Consider the following 18,192-nt stretch of genomic DNA (forward strand, 5'->3'; position numbering starts at 1 on the left):
CAATGACCCAAACACACCTCCAGGCTGTGTAAGGACTATTTGACCAAGAAGGAGAGTGATGTTGTGTTGCATCAGATGACCTGGCCTCCACAGTCACCCGACCTCAACCCAATTGAGATGGTTTGGGATGAGTTGGACCACAGAGTGAAGGAAAAGCAGCCAGCAAGTGCTCAGACTGTTGGAAAAGGCACACCTGTTAATTGAAATGCATTCCAGGTGATTTCTTCATGAAGCTGGTTGTGTTATTTCATAGTTTTGATGTCTTCACTATTATTCTACAATGTAGAAAATAATAAAAATAAAGAAAAACCCTTGAATGAGTAGGTGTTTCCAAACTTTTGACTGGTACTGTATATTCAAAGACTTTGGTAGCAAGCAGGACTAAGGTGTCATCGACATCAGCTTTTAGGGTGCGGTTATGAGGTGACCAATAATGGTTGCAAATGAGATCAGCTGTGTTGGTGAATTTAGCACTTATTGATGGTTTAATGCGAGATCAACTGGTGATAATCTGGTGGCCATCGACGGTTACAATATGCCCGACACCTTTTCCATTACATTTTGTTATGAAAAAACAAGTATTTACCTGGTTGTAATAGTGACTATTGGGTTTGGTTCTGGTTATAATCTTCTCAACCAGAAAGACAGTTTTCATCCAGAATATGATGTCAATGTGATGTCATATTTTCACCTCCACTGCCCAACATATCAAGGATATCCAGAAATCCTGCTTAGGAGATTTCCTGAAACGGAAGGGAATATGCAGAAAATGTAGAATTTTTCAACCAGGATTTCCAGAAAACTTTGGAATTTTGGGAAAGATGCTCAAATTTTGCATCCCTAAGGTTGTGATTCTGTCTACAGGTGATGATGTCCCTGTGGGTGTGTATATTCCTCCCTGTCCTCTCTGCGGCCCAACGGTCAGAGCCCATGTTCTCAGCGGTCACAGAGACCATGCTTCCTCCGGACTATGACAACAATCCCACCCAGCTCAACTACGGAGTGGCTGTCACCGACGTAGACAACGATGGAGACCTTGAGATGTTTGTAGCCGGGTGAGTGAGTGACAAGGTCATTATAACTAATCAGAACTAGTCAGAATTGGTCAGAACCAGTCAGAATGTGTCAGATCCAGAATATGTTAGACATAGGAAGCAGTGGATGATCTGGAGATGTTCATAGCCAGGTGAGTAAGTTAGAAGGTCTCAGAACCAGTCAAAAGAACTTAGAAGAACCTGTCAAAACCAGTCAGTGGAATATAATACATTAGATCTAGTAAAAGATAATACAAACAAAAAACATGCTTTTTCCAAAAACATGTTTGTTCCATCATTTTTGAAATGCAAGAGAAAGGCCATAATATAATATTGCAGTTTAGGCGCAATTTAGATTTTGGCCACTAGATGGCATCAGTGTGTGTGCCAAGTTTCAGATTAATCCAGTGGATAATTGCAATACTGCATAGTATTTGTATCAAGTCTGCCCAAATGTGCCGAATTGGTCAATTGATACATGTTCAAGTACATAGCTATAGAGAACATACAACAATGATATGGTAATACAATATTTAACTTTACACATGCCCAGGAATGTCTTACATGATGTATCATTAGCTTGTACACTTTCACACATGTAGATGGCCAGGTGGGGTGGGTGTGGAGCCAGAGACAGCAGGGGTTCAAACTGTAGAACCCAGTTCCTACATTTGAATATAACAATTGATTTTATCAAACAAAACTATGCTACATTTTATCTCTGGGACCCTCAGGATGACAAATCAGAGCAAGATTACTGAATGTAAGTACATTATTTACCTTCAAAGGTGAATGTAGCAAACCAGTTGCCGTGATAAAGGTTTTTTGGTTGTTGTACAATCTCCTCAAACAATAGCATGGCATTTTTTCACTGTAATAGCTACTGTAAATTGGACAGTGCAGTTAGATTAACACAAATGTAAGATTTCTGCCCATATAAGACATGTCTATGTCCAGGAAAGTTTGCTGTTACTTACAACGTAATGCTAATCACATTAGCGCACTTTAGCTCAACAGTCCCGGTATAGGGACACCGATCCCGTAGAGCACAGGTGTCAAACTCATTCCACGGGGGGCCGAGTGTCTGCGGGTTTTCGCTCCTCCCTTATACTTGATTGATGAATTAACATCACTAATTAGTTAGGAACTCCCCACACCTGGTTGTCTAGGGCTTTATTGAAAGGAAAAAACAAAAACCTGCAGACACTAGGCCCTCCGTGGAATGAGTTTGACACCCCTGCCATAGAGGTTTGTGTTTCCAAGTCTATACTGTTGTTGTGTAAACAAATTGCATATGTGCTTTCACTGGACATCTTCATTGGTTTTGAAAACTATTATAAATAAATTAACAGCACAACGCGGAAGCGTCAATTATTGAGAAAGTGGCACGTATTTTTGCTCATTTATAAAAATAAAAAACTGAAATATCACATTTACGTAAGTATTCAGACCCAAAACTCAGTACTTTGTTAAAGCACCTTTGGCTGCGATAACAGCCTTGAGGCTTCTTGGGAATGACACTACAAGCTTGGCACACCTGTATTTGGGGAGTTTCTCCCATTCTTCTCTGCAGATCCTCTCAAGCTCTGTCAGGTTGGAAAGGGAGCGTTGCTGCAAAGCTATATTCAGGTCTATCCAGAGATGTTTGATCCGGTTCAAGTCGGGGCTCTGGCTGGGCCACTCAAGGACATTCAGAAACTTTTCCCGAAGTCACCCTTGCGTGGTTTTGGCTGTGTGCTTAGGGTCGTTGTTCTGTTGGAAGGTGAACCTTCACCCCAGTCTGAGGTCCTGAGCACCCTGGAGCAGGTTTTCATCAAGGATGTCTCTGTACTTTGCTTCGTTCATCTTTGCCTCGCGCCTGGCTAGTCTCCCAGTCCCTGCCATTGAAAAACATCCCCACAACATTATGCTGCCACCACCATGCTTCACCGTAGGGATGGTACCAGGTTTTCTCCAGACGTCATGAGAGTTCCCTTAGTTCAATCTTGGTTTCATCATACCAGAGAATCTTGTTACTTGAGGTCTGAGAGTCTTTAGGTGCCTTTTGACAAACTCCAAGCAGGCTGTCATATGCCTTTTACTGAGGAGTGGCTTCCGTCTGGCCACTCTACCATAAAGGCCTGATTGGTAGAGTGCTGCAGAGATGGTTGTCCTTCTGGAAGCTTCTCCCATATCCACAGAGGAACTCTAGAGCTCTGTCAGAGTGACCATTGGCTTCTTGGTCACCTCCCTGACCAAGGCCCTTCTCCTCCGATTGCTCAGTTTGGCCGGGCGGCCAGCTCTAGGAAAAGTCTTTGTGGTTTCTAACTTCTTCCATTTAAGAATGCCACTGTGCTCGTGGAGACCTTCGATGCTGCAGAAATGTTTTGGTACCCTTCCCTAGATCTGTGCCTCGACACAATCCTGTCTCGGATCTCGGAGCTCTACGGACAATTCCTTTGACCTTATGGCTTGGTTTTTGCTCTAACATGCTCTGTCAACTGTGGGTTCTTATATAGATAGGTGTGTGCCTTTCCAAGTCATGTCCAATCAATTGAATTTACCACAGGTCGACTCCAATCAAGTTGTAGGAACATCTCAAGGACGATCAATGGAAACAGAATGCACCTGAGCTCAATTTTGAGTCTCATAGCAAAGGATCTGAATACATATGTAAATAAGGAATATTCTTTTTTTTATCAATTTGCAACATTTCTAAAAACCTGTTTTCGCTTTGTCTTTATGGGGTATTGTGTGTAGATTGCTGAGGATTTGTTTTTATTTAGTCCATTTTAGAATAAGGCTGTAACATAATGTGGAAAAAGTCAAGGGGTCTGAATACTTTACGAAGGCACTGTATATGACTGGTCAAAACTGTTATAAAACAGCCTATTCAATATACTCTCAATTATGTTTGACCTTGTTACATTTATTCCTGCTTCAAGAAAATCCACAAGGGCATGTTTTATAGAAAATTCACAGGGTGGCCAAAATGACATCAACCTTAATGTAACATTACAGAAACAAACCTAAAACAACCTCTATCCTGTTTAAATTCACTACTGCCTCAAGAAAATCCACCATGACATGCTTCAACAGTAAGTGAAATACAAGGTGGTACTATCACAAATTATGTCTATTACAGATAATTACATAACAAAATGTCTTCTCTATTTTATACAATGTGGAATCCCATTCTGTTTCAAGAGGAAAATTGATTTGTTCTCACAGTAACAGGAGAATCAGGGAGTTTCTAGCAGTGAAACGCTTTCTTCCATTTATGGACCTAAGAGACAATTACAGCGATTCCAAGACAAGATAGTGATCTCTCCAAAAACCCCAACAAGGTGGGAAAAATGGAAAGTGATCTATTGTTTGCTTAACTAAAGTTTAAATAGGTCCTTAGCTCTTGCTCTTATGTTAAGGTATCTTTACTTCACTGAACTAAACATAGATGAAGAGGGGGAAAGGGATCTGTCATTTCTCACCAAGAGGACAAGATTGAGGGTAGGAAGTGTTCTGTCACTCACTTAGCTAAATGTACAAGAAAAGGGGGGAAGAGATCGGTCATTTTCTGAGCTAATGGAAGAGAGAGAAGGGCTGAACAAGGATGACAAAGAAAGTGCTTTACAGGATGAAAGTGTATAAGGGTGTCCTGAGGCTTCGACAAGTGGTGCTCATGGGAATGGATAATGCTCGATGGCGCTACACTGATAGAGGTTTGGCAAGACTGCAGTATACAGGAGAGTGGAGGTAGAGGCAGAGACAGGGATGGTGAAATTAAGCACTGTCATCCCATGATTATGATATAGTTTAGTGAAGTGTGGCATCTAGTTGAAGTTAAGTGATTGGAAGTTCAATAAGAAGTGGCCCTTTATTCTTAAAAACAAGATGTTTTGGCATCAAACCTTTCATCAGAGCAGGCTGGTAACCTTCACATTGTCTGAAGATCCCCTTTTCTTCTCCTTTATTCATTATTCATGACAAATGGCCAGATTTGAACCAGGTGGTAATATTTTCTAAAGGGAACATTGAGGACAAAGATTAAATAATGGTGAGATACATAATTTTTTTTATTGTAAATTAACATAGTTTAATGTTTTAGCTTTTATTTTTTGGTGTTTTAACCTCGCTGAAAAAACCTGGCCCTTTGGAAGTAAATCTGTCGCTCAGACATAAAATACTGGGGCATAGCCTACTGAATACATGTATATCTTTGAGCAGCATTATTATTCCATAGACATATATTTTGACATAGTTCAGTCTCAAACTCTCTCCCCAGAACCAAATCTCACGCGATATTTGGTTCTGGGTTGCCGAGATGGGACACAGTTTAATGTATGTCTATGTTCCATAGAACACATCTGTAGTCAAAGTATGAGACAAGTTTTCAATGAATTCCTGAGGTCAGATAAGGGTATGTGCTATCTGGGACGTCCCTACCCAATTGAGGTTGACATTTTAAAATGGTTAAAGTAAGGGTCATGTTTATGGTTAAATGTAAGGGGAGGGGTTAAATTTAAGGTTTAAGTTTTAGGGTTGGGACGTCCCAAGGATGATGGATAGCACTGATCGTCAGATAAGTGTCCATAAATGAAAGGTTTACTGTTTGACCTCCCATCATCTCTCTGCTCCATCTATGGCCTATAGCATCCAGCCTTTGACATCTACAGCCTATAACAAACAGCCTATACCATCTACGGCATATAACATCCAGCCTATGTGTACCGGTGTGTGTATAGCACTTTGTGACATCTGATGTAAAAAGGGCTTTATAAATAGATTCGATTGATTGAATCTAAGTAACATAAAGAATCCATCGGTTTAACTTTTACTTCATACCCAATCCCGGATCCGGGAGCACCCCCATCAGTAAAAAAGCTGACTAGCATAGCCTAGCATAGCGTCACAAGTAAATACTAGCATCTAAATATCATTAAATCACAAGTCCAAGACACCAGATGAAAGATACACATCTTGTGAATCCAGCCATCATTTCTGATTTTTAAAATGTTTTACAGGGAAGACACAATATGTAAATCTATTAGCTAACCACGATAGCAAAAGACACAACTTTTTTTCCCACCATTTTTTTCCTGCATAGGTAGCTATCAAAATTTCGACCAAATAAAGATATAAATAGCCACTAACCAAGAAACAACTTCATCAGATGACAGTCTGATAACATATTTATTGTATAGCATATGTTTTGTTAGAAAAATGTGCATATTTCAGGTATAAATCATAGTTTACCATTGCAGCCACCATCACAACTCTCACCAAGCAACTAGAATAACTACAGAGACCATTGTGTATTACCTAAATACTCATCATAAAACATTTCTGAAAAATACACAGCGTACAGCAAATGAAAGACAAAGATCTTGTGAATCCAGCCAATATTTCTGATTTTTTTAAGTGTTTTACAGCGAAAACACAATATAGCATTATATTAGCTTACTACAATAGCCAACCACACAACAGCATTGATTCAGGCCAACAATAGCGATAACGAATAAACCAGCAAAATATATTAATTTTTTCACTAACCTTCTCAAACTTCTTCAGATGACAGTCCTATAACATCATATTACACAATACATATAGAGTTTGTTCGAAAATGTGCATATTTAGCGGCACAAATCGTGGTTATACAATGAGAATAGTAGCCAAGCTGCCAACAATATGCCGGGAGAAATCTTGGGAGAGGCACCTAATCTAATCATTAACTAAAGATACATTAGTTCTTAATGCAATCGCTGTGTTAGATTTTTAAAATTAACGTTACTACGACATACAGCGTGCGTTAAAGCGAGACCGCACCGAGATTAATGGCGGAATATGAGTTTAACATTTTTCAACAGAACAACGAATTAACATCATAAATAGTTCTTACTTTTTGATGAACTCCCATCAGAATCTTGGGCAAGTTGTCCTTTTTCCAAAAGAATCGTTGCTCGGTTGTAGATTGTCGTCTTCAACGTTGGAATTAGCAGTAAACATTAGCCATGTGGCAAAGACGTGCCCAACTCACTAAAATGCAGCACTAATAAATATCCGAAAATCGCAATATACTGAGATAAACTGATATAACTCGGTTTAAAATAACAACATTATGATGTCTTTAACACCTATATTGAATAAAAACAGAGCCGGATATATCTAAGGGCTATAACGGGAGCTTTCTAGAACGACATCCAGAGGTCCTTTTTGCGTCATGGTGAAGAGAAGAAAGGACGGACCCCACGTTGCCAGCCCATTTATAAGCTCTCAGATCTGCCTAGCAACACCATTTCAATTCTCACTATTCGCTGACATCCAGGGGAAGGCGTATGCAGTGCATCTCAACCAATAGAAGACAGGCAAATTTATAAAGGGACCTCAGAACAACAGGCAGATTTCAGCATTCTCACATCCTCATAGGAAAATTGCTTTAACTCCAGTTCTGTTTTACTCACAGATATAATTCAAACGGTTTTAGAAACTAGAGAGTGTTTTCTATCCAATAGTAATAATAATATGCATATTGTACGAGCAAGAATTGAGTACGAGGCAGTTGAATTTGGGAATGAAATTATTACAAAGTGCCAACAGCACCCCCTATTGAGAAAAGGTTTTAAGCTAGAGATATCCGTGTTTTTGCATGGGCTAAGTCTCAATTCTTCACATCTGCCTATGTTTCACTGCTGCATCTGCGATGGAAAGTGTCAGAGCTACAGCACTGTTTCAGACCAACAGACATCCGGAAAATCCGTCTTCTCACAAAAACACCTGTAGCATCTGAACGGTTTGGCCTACAAACTAATACCATTCTATAGAAAGGGGAGACTCTCACAAACATGATGGTGTTTTCTGTTTTGATCTACGACCCCCACAAGCCTCACGGGACTCGTCTGAAATCAGTAACGCTAATTTGCCAACTTTTGTCTGTAGTGTCCGAACCGTTTGGGCTACAAACTAATATGACCTCAGGGGAGACTTTCACGAACACAATGGTGTCATGGGCCTATAAAAATAAGGGGTTAAATGTGTCAAAAATTTCCAAAGCTTTCTTATATTTCCTAGAAAGACACGTCAGAAACGTAATATTATAAATAATTGTTTTAATATTTCTGGGGGATACCTAAAATTCAAAATCAAATAGTTAAATGATCCATGGTGTGACCTTCCTAAAACAATTCCATATATCAGCTTAGAACCCCCCCCCAAACGGCATAGACTTTTATGAAATAACATCGAAGGCCTATAACATCCAGCCTTTAACGTCTGCGGCATATAACATCCAGCCTTGAACATCTACGACCTTTAACATCCAGCCTATAACGTCCAGCCTGTAACATCTACAGGCTATAACATCCAGCCTATAACTACTGTAGTAACTACACGGTTTTAGAAACTGACTTTTCTAAGGGAACTCTCATGAACCTTACCTGGGGCTTGAACATTTTTACATTATTCTAAATACCTGAAGGTATGAGACATAAACTGGTGTTTGCTAATACCTAAACTTTAGCTCAGAGGGTTAACACGATCTTGAGGCGATTAAATACAAGAAGGCAATTACTCCCTGATTGCTGATTTTAGGTGCAGCCCAATGGGCGACATTTAACTCTTCTTAAAACCGATACTATTTGCCCTAACAATACCTCACAAATCTTCAAGTGGGATCTCTCAAAACTTCCGATAGAATAATGTCCATGAAAAGGCAACGAATATTTATGCAAATATTAAAGTTAACACTGGAACTCTGTGCCCTGTAACTCTGTTGTTGCTATTGCCTAGCTCAAAGGGTTTACATGATGTGCAGCCTGTAACTCTGTTGTTGCTATTGCCTAGCTCAAAGGGTTTACATGATGTGCAGCCTGTAACTCTGTTGTTGCTATTGCCTAGCTCAAAGGGTTTACATAATGTGCAGCCTGTAACTCTGTTGTTGCTATTGCCTAGCTCAAAGGGTTTACATGATGTGCAGCCTGTAACTCTGTTGTTGCTATTGCCTAGCTCAAAGGGTTTACATGATGTGCAGCCTGTAACTCTGTTGTTGCTATTGCCTAGCTCAAAGGGTTTACATGATGTGCAGCCTGTAACTCTCTCGCTCAAAGGGTTTACATGATGTGCAGCCTGTAACTCTGTTGTTGCTATTGCCTAGCTCAAAGGGTTTACATGATGTGCAGCCTTTAACTCTGTTGTTGGTCTCTTACAGGTACAATGGTCCCAACCTGGTTCTGAAGTACGACAAGCAGAAGAAGAGACTGGTCAACATTGCTGTCGACAACCGTAGCTCCCCTTTCTATGCTCTGAGAGATCGCCAAGGCAATGCCATCGGAGTGACAGCCTGCGACATTGATGGAGACGGAAGAGAAGAGATCTATGTGCTCAATACCAACAATGCCTTCTCAGGTAGACACACACACACACACACACACATATACACACACACACACAGAGAGATGCATGCACACGTTTAAGCATACATACATACACTCGCACATGCACTAAAACGCACACACGATTACACACACACATACACACGGATCACGTCCTCTCATCTCTCTGCAGACACAAACACAGAAGGGAGGATCAATATAGCAGAGATAAACATTTCTAATCACAGACTTCATCAGGTAACAGATAAGGACTTTGTGTCGCTATTAATCTTCTGAGAGTTTATAGGACTGACTGCCAAAACTACAATATCACAGCTTTATCATTTTCTCTTTACTTTATTTACCCCCAAAATGGTTGTATAGGATTCTAGATGTTTTATCTTCATTTAAATCTAAAATATTCTCTGTTCTTTTCTCTTTTCTTCTCCCCTCCCCTCTTCTTTCCTCTCCTCTCCTCTCCTCTCCTCTCCTCTCCTATACTCCTCCTCTCCTGAAGGTCGTGCCACCTACTCTGATAAGCTCTTTAAGTTCCGTAATGGCCGGTTTGAAGATCTGTTAAACGACGACATTAACGAACACCGTGATGTAGCCAACCGCTTGGCTGGACGATCTGTAGCCTGCGTAGACCGAAAGGTACAAGAGCTACACACACACACACACACACACACACACACACACACACACACACACACACACACACACACACACACACACACACACACACACACACACACACACACACACACACGCACACTGACAGACTGGGAAACAGACGCACGCACACGCACAGACTGAGAAACACACTTACACTGCAGAACTCACTATACACAGCTCTCTCTAAACAGATCTGTCTTTCTATGTCAGTTTCTGTCCTTTACACCCCATTACTAACCTCTTATCTCATTTGAGCATATCAACAATAACTCAGGCTTTCTGTTTAGTGTCTCTTCTCCCAGCCCATATTATGATGTGGGTTTTATGTTTGTGTGTCTGTGTGTGTGTGTTTGTGTGACTGTAGGTGCGTAGTCATAATTCATGCTTGCTGTGTTTCCCGCCCTCCTCAGTGTGTGTTATGACAGTTCATTAGAAGAGAGATGTGGTGTTCCGTCTCTTCTTTTTCTCAGTGCACCGCTGTAATTACAAAACAATGGGCTCGTTCATTCTACAGACAGACATACAAGGGGAGAAATTATGTCTACACACATTTATACACACAGACATGCATACACACAAAATACAAAGACACAAACACACACATTTAAACAAACTTGCATGCACACACACACACACACACACACACACACACACACACACACACACACACACACACACACACACACACACACACACACACACACACACACACACACACACACACACACACACACACACACACACACACAGTAAAATAATGTGGCAATGGTTGTCCAGTGTATGGGCCAAATGGAGATAGGCAGAACAGCATATTTCTGTAACCATGACTGCAGTCCTCTCTACCCCACCCCAGGTTGAGGGATAAAGCTGTTACCCAGTGAGGTACAGTACGGACGGTATTAGAATCGATTTTCTGACTGCAGTCTCATCTGACTGGGCATGGGAGAGGAGCCAAGCCCATAGGAAAGAGATCTCCTTTTAATATGACAATACCTTTAGAATGGTCCAAATTCTTAGTCTCCTTGAGTGTGTGGTCTCCTTGAGTGTGTGTATTGTGTGTGTGTACTGTGTGTGTGTTTGCGCACGGGCATGTTCCTGCGTGTGTGTGTGTGTGTTAATTTCATGAGATGGATGAGAGAATAAAGCATTTTCCTTTAGCTGTAAAAATCTACCTCTCCTATATTTTCTGAGAGGACCTTCTTATTCTCCCATCCACAGTTGGAGTTAAGTTTACAGCAGTCATTGATGAGCAGGGTGTGATCCCGCCTCGTGTAATGGAGATTTCTCATCATTGTACTGTAATATGATATATAATATATAAATTATAGCCCCATTGGGCAGCATCACAAGGTTATAAAAGCCACTGGTTTGACCAGTTTGAGCAGTTTCTCACAGCAGGAAAATATTCCTGCATTATAATTAATGTACATTTTTGTGTCACGTTCCTGACCTTTGTTTTGTCTTTGTTTAGTTGGTCAGGACGTGAGCTGGGTGGGCATTCTATGTTATGTGTTTCTATGTTGGGTTCATTTTCAATTAGCCTGATATGGTTCTCAATCAGGGGCAGGTGTTTTACGTTTCCTCGGATTGAGAACCATATTAAGGTAGGCTGTTCTCACTGTTTGTTGGTGGGTGATTGTTCCTGTGTCAGTGTTTGTGCCACACGGGACTGTTTCGTTCGTTCGTTCGTTAGTGTGTTCCTTCCTGTTCTTGTTTTATGTTCTCAAGTACAGGTCTGTTCACGTTATTTTGTATTTTGTTCTTCGTGTTCTTCGTGTTCGTCTTTCACAAATAAATATACTATGGATACATACCACGCTGCATATTGGTCCGATCCTTGCTCATCCTCAGACGAGGAGGAGGACGAGCGTTACATTTTGTAAGGGTTGATACATTTTTTGTTAGGGCAAATCAAGTCTGACATTTTTTTTGGTGTAAATTACAAACTTTAGAAGCCTTTTTAAACCTTGAATACACTACATGTTTGCATTTCCTGCTGCACAGGAAAATTCCATTCGACAACACAGATCAAATTAAGATATAGCACATTTGTATTTGTGCTAGGAAATTCAACTGATCAATCAACTTCAATTTTGTATCACTCACGTCCCTAACACACTTTATAGTGAAAGACAGTGTGAAAAAAGGGGGAAAAGACAGAGAAAAATCTTAAGGCCTAAGATGTGAACCACTCTGTCTTGTTCCCCCTTTCAAGGGACCACCAAATCAGTCAAAACCTCTTGAAGACCACAATTCCCAGAGTCGCAGAGATTTTTTAACATAAAATATGTTGCCAGTCAAATGTACAGTATGTATGCATATGTATATAGAGTACCAGTCAAAAGTTTGGAAACACCTAGTCATTCAAGCGTTTTTCTTTTCTTTTACTATTTTCTATATTGTAGAATAATAGTGAAGGCATGAAACTATGAAATAACACATATGGAATCATGTAGTAACTAATAAAGTGTTAAATAAATCAACATATATTTTAGATTCTTCAAGGTAGCCACTCTTTGCCTTGACAGCTTTGCACACTCTTGGCATTCTCTCAACCAGCTTCACCTGGAATGCTTTTCCAACAGTCTTGAAGGTGTTTCCACATATGCTGACCACTTGTTGGCTGCTTTTCCTACACTCTGCGGTCCAACTCATCCCAAACCATCTCAATTGGATTGAGGTCGGGTGATTGTGGAGGCTAGGTCATCTGATGCAATACTCCATCACTCTTCTTGGTTAAATAGCCCTTACACAGCCAGGAGGTGTGTTTTGGGTCATTGTCCTGTTGAAAAACAAATGATAGTCCCACAAAGCGCAAACCAGATGGGATGGCGAATCGCTGCAGAATGCTGTGGTAGCCATGCTGGTTAATTGTGCCTTGAATTCTAAATAAAACCCAGACAGTGTCACCAGCAAAGCACACCCACACCATCACAACTCCTCCTCCATGCTTCTTGGTGGGAACCACACATGTGGAGATCATCCGTTCACCTACTCTGCGTCTCACAAAGACACGGCGGCTGGAACCAAAAATCTCACATTTGGACTCACATCACAAAAAGGCCACTGAAAGTGTGGGGGAAAAGAGAAAAAAAGGTAGAAAAACGAATGTGTCTGGTGTTATTTACTTCTAAATAGACTTCTATCACTCACTCAGAGATATAATTACTCATCTAGACCACTGCATCTTTCTTAGTCTCCAGCGTGTGTGTGTATTTCGCATACGTGCCTCCGTATATGTGTGTGTGTGCATGCCTCCATATGTGTGTTTTTTAGTCTCCTTGGGAGGGAAGTGCCATCATTTGTCTTTTCCAAACTGATGAAGGGAAGCTATTGATTTGAGACATGCGAAAGTGATAGATGACACTGAAACAGGACCACTTTCAGACAAAGACTAGTGACCGAAAGTGAGCTTTGGGGTAAAGAGCTATCTGGAAACGATTTACACTTTTAGCTCCAATTGTGAATATTTGGTCCTAACCGAATGTCAAAGTTGATTTGTTGACTGTAATAGCCTCCCTAACCTAAGTCAAACAACGTCACAATGCGAAAGGCCTTCAAAACACGCACACACACATGCCCACACAGCCATTCATGCATGCATGCATGCATGCACACACACACAACCACACACAATATGTATAGTCTCCTGATCTGTAATAACTGGTTACAGAAATGAGCGTGAGTGAAGCATCATTACTGAAAACCACTGACTTTTAACACCAGTAACCAATTTTCAATGGCCTTGGAGCCTGCAGCACTAAATCATACTTGTGTGTGTGTGTTTGTTTCTATTACCTGAGATGGATGTGCTGAGAGAGTGAGCTGTGACGATCTGATGCTGATGGTGACATTTACGTTCCTTAACAGTCATTTTCCTTTTAGTCCCACAGTGGAAATTAGATTAGATTGGATTTAGTCACATGCACAGGGTCACAGATGTAGTTGCAGTGTACAGTGAAATTGTTAAGCTCCGAGCTGATTGTCTGGGGGTAGAAGCTATTGCCCAGTCTCTTAGTTTTAGCCATGATGCTCCTGTACTGCGTGCGTCAAAGTGATGGATGCGAGGAGAACAGGCCGTGGCTCAGGTGGCTGATGTCCCTGATGATCTTCTTGACCTTCCTGTGACATTTGGTGTTGTAGGTGTCTTGGAGGGCAGGCAGTGTGCACCCAATGCTGCGTTTGGCTGAGCATACCACCCTCTGTAGTGCCTAGCGGTCTGCGGCGGTGGAGATTCCATACCAGGCTGTGATGCAGTCCGACAGTATTCTCTCGATGGTGCTCCTGTAGAACACTATGAGCACCCTCTGGGACAGGCACATTTCAGCCGAATTTCTTCAGCCTCCTGAGGTTGAAGAGTCGCTGTCGTGCTTTCTTCACCATGGTGTCTGTGTCGTTTGACAATTTCAGCTCCTCCGAGATGTGTACGCAGTGGAACTTAAAGTTTTTGACTGTCTCCACGGCGGCCGCTTTGATGAGGATGGGGGCGTGCCCAGCCTGGTTCCTCCTAAAGTTGACAATCAGCTTCTTTGTTTTGCTGATGTTGAGGGAGAGGTTGTTAACCTGGCAACACACCATCAGAGGGCCTATCTCCTCCCTGTAGGCCATCTTGTCGTTGTTGGTAATCAGGCCTACTACTGTCGTGTTGTCAGCGAACTTGATGATGGAGTTGGTACTGTGTAAGGCCACCATCGTGGGTATACAGGGAGTACAGGAGGGGACTGAGGATGCATCCTTGTGGGACCAGCTCTAGTCGATGAACAGCATCCTCACATACCGTATGAATTCCTCTTCTCCAGGTGGGTGAGGGCAGTGTGTGAAGTGCAATGACGATTGTCTCGTCCGTGGATCTGTCGGGTGGTAGGTGAATTGGAGACGGTCGAGTGTGTTGGAGATTGAGGAGGTGATATGGTCTTTGACTAGCCTCTCGGAGCACTTCATGATGATGGAAGTGAGTGCTACAAGTCGGTAGTAATTCAGTTCTGTTACTTTCCCTTTCTTGGGCATGGGATGTTAATTGACATCTTGAAGCAGGTGGGGATAATGACCTGCACTACAGAGAGATTTAAAATGTCGAAAACACAACAGTTGGCTGGTCTGCACATGAGGGTGCGGCTAGGGATGCCGTCTGGGTCGGCAGCCTTGTGAGGGTTAACACGCTTGAATGACTTACATGCGTCCTCCGTTGTCCTCAGGGGCTCTCCTCGGCAGTTCAGAGTCGTTATGCTCGAAGCGTGAGAAAAGGTGTTTATCTCATCCGTTAGGGCGGCGTTGGTGTCCGCGACATGACTGTCTTTCTTTTTGTAGTCTGTGATCAGCAGTCTCAACGTCAACAGTGAAGAGGCGACTCCGGGATGCTGGCCTTCTAGGCAGAGTTTCTCTGTCCAGTGTCTGTTCTTTTGCCCATCTTAATCTTTTCTTTTTATTGGCCAGTCTGAGATATGGCTTTTTCTTTGCAACTCTGCCTAGAAGGCCAGCATCCCGGAGTCGCCTCTTCACTGTTGACGTTGAGTCTGGTGTTTTGCGGGTACTATTTAATGAGGCTGACAGTTGAGGACTTGTGAGGCGTCTGTTTCTAACACTAGACACTCTAATGTACTTGTCCTCTTGCTCAGTTGTGCACCGTGGCCTCCTACTCCTCTTTCTATTCTGGTTAGAGCCAGTTTGCGCTATTCTATGAAGGTAGTAGTACACAGCGTTGTATGAGAACTTCAGTTTCTTGGCAATTCCTTGCATGGAATAGCCTTCATTTCTCAGAACAAGAATAGACTGACGAGTTTCAGAAGAAAGTCCCTTGTTTTTTGACATTTTGAGCCTGTAATCTAACCCACAAATGCTGATGCACCAGATACTCAACTAGTCTAAAGAAGGCCAGTTTTATTGCTTCTTTAATCAGCACAACCGTTTCCATCTGTACTAATGTAATTGAAAAAGGGTTTTCTAATGATCAATTAGCCTTTTAAAATGATAAACTTGGATTAGCTAACACAACGTGCCATTGGAACACAGGAGTGATTGTTGCTGATAATGGGCCACTGTACGCCTATGTAGATATTCCATTAAAAATCAGTTGTTTCCAGCAACAATAGTCATTTACAACAATAACAATGTCTACACTGTATTTCTGATCAATATCATGCTATTTTAATGGACCAAAAATGTGCCTTTCTTTCAAAAACAAGGACATTTAAGTGGCCCCTAACTTTTGAACAGTAGTGTATATCTATGCAGGGATGTTTAACTTACAATTTCAATCTAATAGTATATTAGTAAATGACTGACCCGGTCTCTCCAGATCTCGTAACAGTACTATTTCTAGGGTCAATTTTAGATCAATGTTATGCATTTTCAACCATTCCTGAAACATGGAGACCAGAAACAGGCTACCTGAGGGCAATACCAAAATAAATGGAAAATTGATTCTGTATCCTCACAACAAAATCTGCAGAGTTTCGATGATTTTATGCCCCAAATATTCAAAATTTTGTTGGTGGTAAGAATTCTAATTCATCATTTTAGCTGAAAAGCACAAAGTAATGAATCTTGCTTCGTTTTATATATCAGCTCGTATCTTGGAATCGGTTCATCAAAAATCTCTTCCCATCTATTTTGCAATCTGTATGGCACAGTTGTCAACATACTGGTATACTTTCCTATTTATGCTATTTTTATTCCTCCGCCAGTTTTAATCCATTATATTGGGCAGACAGACCCGTTCCTTACCTCCTCCCGCTACCACCTGCCTTCTCCATTTTTGGGGTAATGCTGTAATCAATTGGTTGTATTCTTGGATTGAGCAGACTTTCCTGTACAATTCTGATAACTCCACGAAAGACAAAATTCTACCATTGCAATTTACAATATAATTTATGAACAAAATACCCTTTTCAAACATCTTCACATAAATACAGGTATTTTATCAACCAGCACATTTGAGTTCAGCCATAATATTTGTTGTAATATTAGTTCTATCTTTTCAGGGGGATGAAATTGAAATTGTAGCCAGCTCTTCAATGCTTGTTTGAGAGAAAGAGATACTTTGAAATAAGTATCCTTTTCAATTAATCAAAAATGAGACATGTAAATCTGCACAAAGGCAAAAGGAAATTTTTAAATAATGGATGAGCTTTTCTTAGTAATCTACTTGAGAACCATTTAGGGTTCAAGTAAAACTTTTGAGTAAGTGAAGCTTTAATAGAGAGGTTTAGTGCTTTTATATTTAATAATCTCAACCCACCCAGTTCATATTCATTATATAGATAGGCATGCTTTATTTTCTCTGGTTTAGCTTCCCAGATAAAGCAAAATATTTTTTGCTCATATGATTTGAAAAATGAATAATCAGGAGTAGGCATCGCCATAAGTATGTGAGTAAACTGAGATATGACTAAGAAGTTAATCAGGGAAAATGTTCCATAAATAGACAGGCATTTACCTCTCCATGGTTGCAGGATCTGGTCTATTTTTACAAGTTTTCTATTGAAATTCATTGTGGAGAGTTTATTTATATATTTTGTGATATGAATAGGTAAACTGCAGTGTAATGTAAAAGTTGTATTTTTTAAAGATCCAATACATAATATTGTACACTTATCATAATTAGGTTTTAGTCCAGAGAGTCCAGAGAGTCCAGAAAAGTTAGCTAGATCTTCATTGAGACATTGCATGGATCTAGCTTGCGGACTTAATTTAAAACTTGAGTCATCGACATACATGGACACCTTTGTTTTTAAGCCTTAGATTTCTAATCCTCTAAAATGTTGTTATTGGATCTGATTTTAATAGCTAGCAGTTCGATGGCCATAACGAATAGATATGGTGACAGTGGACACCCTTGTTTAACTCCTCTTGACAATTCAAAACTCTCTGAGAAGTAGCTGTTATTTACGATTTTACACCTGGGGTTGCTATACATTTATTTTACCCATTTTATAAGAGAATCACCGAAATTGAAAATAAATTGTAAATAAAATCCAGTTTTACTTTATAAAATGCCTTTTCAAAATCTGCTGTAAATCTCAGACCTGGCTTCTTAGATGTTTCATGATGTTCTGTTATTTCTAGTAGTTGTCGTATATTATCTCCAATGTATCGCCCATGTAATACACCTGTCGGATCAGGATGAACAATACCTGGTAAAA

General features: G+C 40.8%; 1 protein-coding gene across 1 annotated transcript in view; it reads left to right on the forward strand.

Annotated features, from left to right (window-relative positions):
- The window catches only part of crtac1b (cartilage acidic protein 1b), a 61,672-nt gene that overhangs the window by 8,311 nt on the left and 35,169 nt on the right, over positions 1 to 18,192 (forward strand). Inside the window, exons 2-4 of the mRNA XM_055929618.1 lie at positions 865 to 1,055; positions 9,214 to 9,410; positions 9,894 to 10,030. Of these exons, the coding sequence (XP_055785593.1) occupies positions 868 to 1,055; positions 9,214 to 9,410; positions 9,894 to 10,030 (522 nt within the window). The 5' untranslated portion in view covers positions 865 to 867. The remainder of the gene's footprint in view (positions 1 to 864; positions 1,056 to 9,213; positions 9,411 to 9,893; positions 10,031 to 18,192) is intronic.

Source organism: Salvelinus fontinalis, chromosome 1 (assembly GCF_029448725.1).
Source record: "Salvelinus fontinalis isolate EN_2023a chromosome 1, ASM2944872v1, whole genome shotgun sequence".
NCBI lineage: Eukaryota > Metazoa > Chordata > Actinopteri > Salmoniformes > Salmonidae > Salvelinus > Salvelinus fontinalis.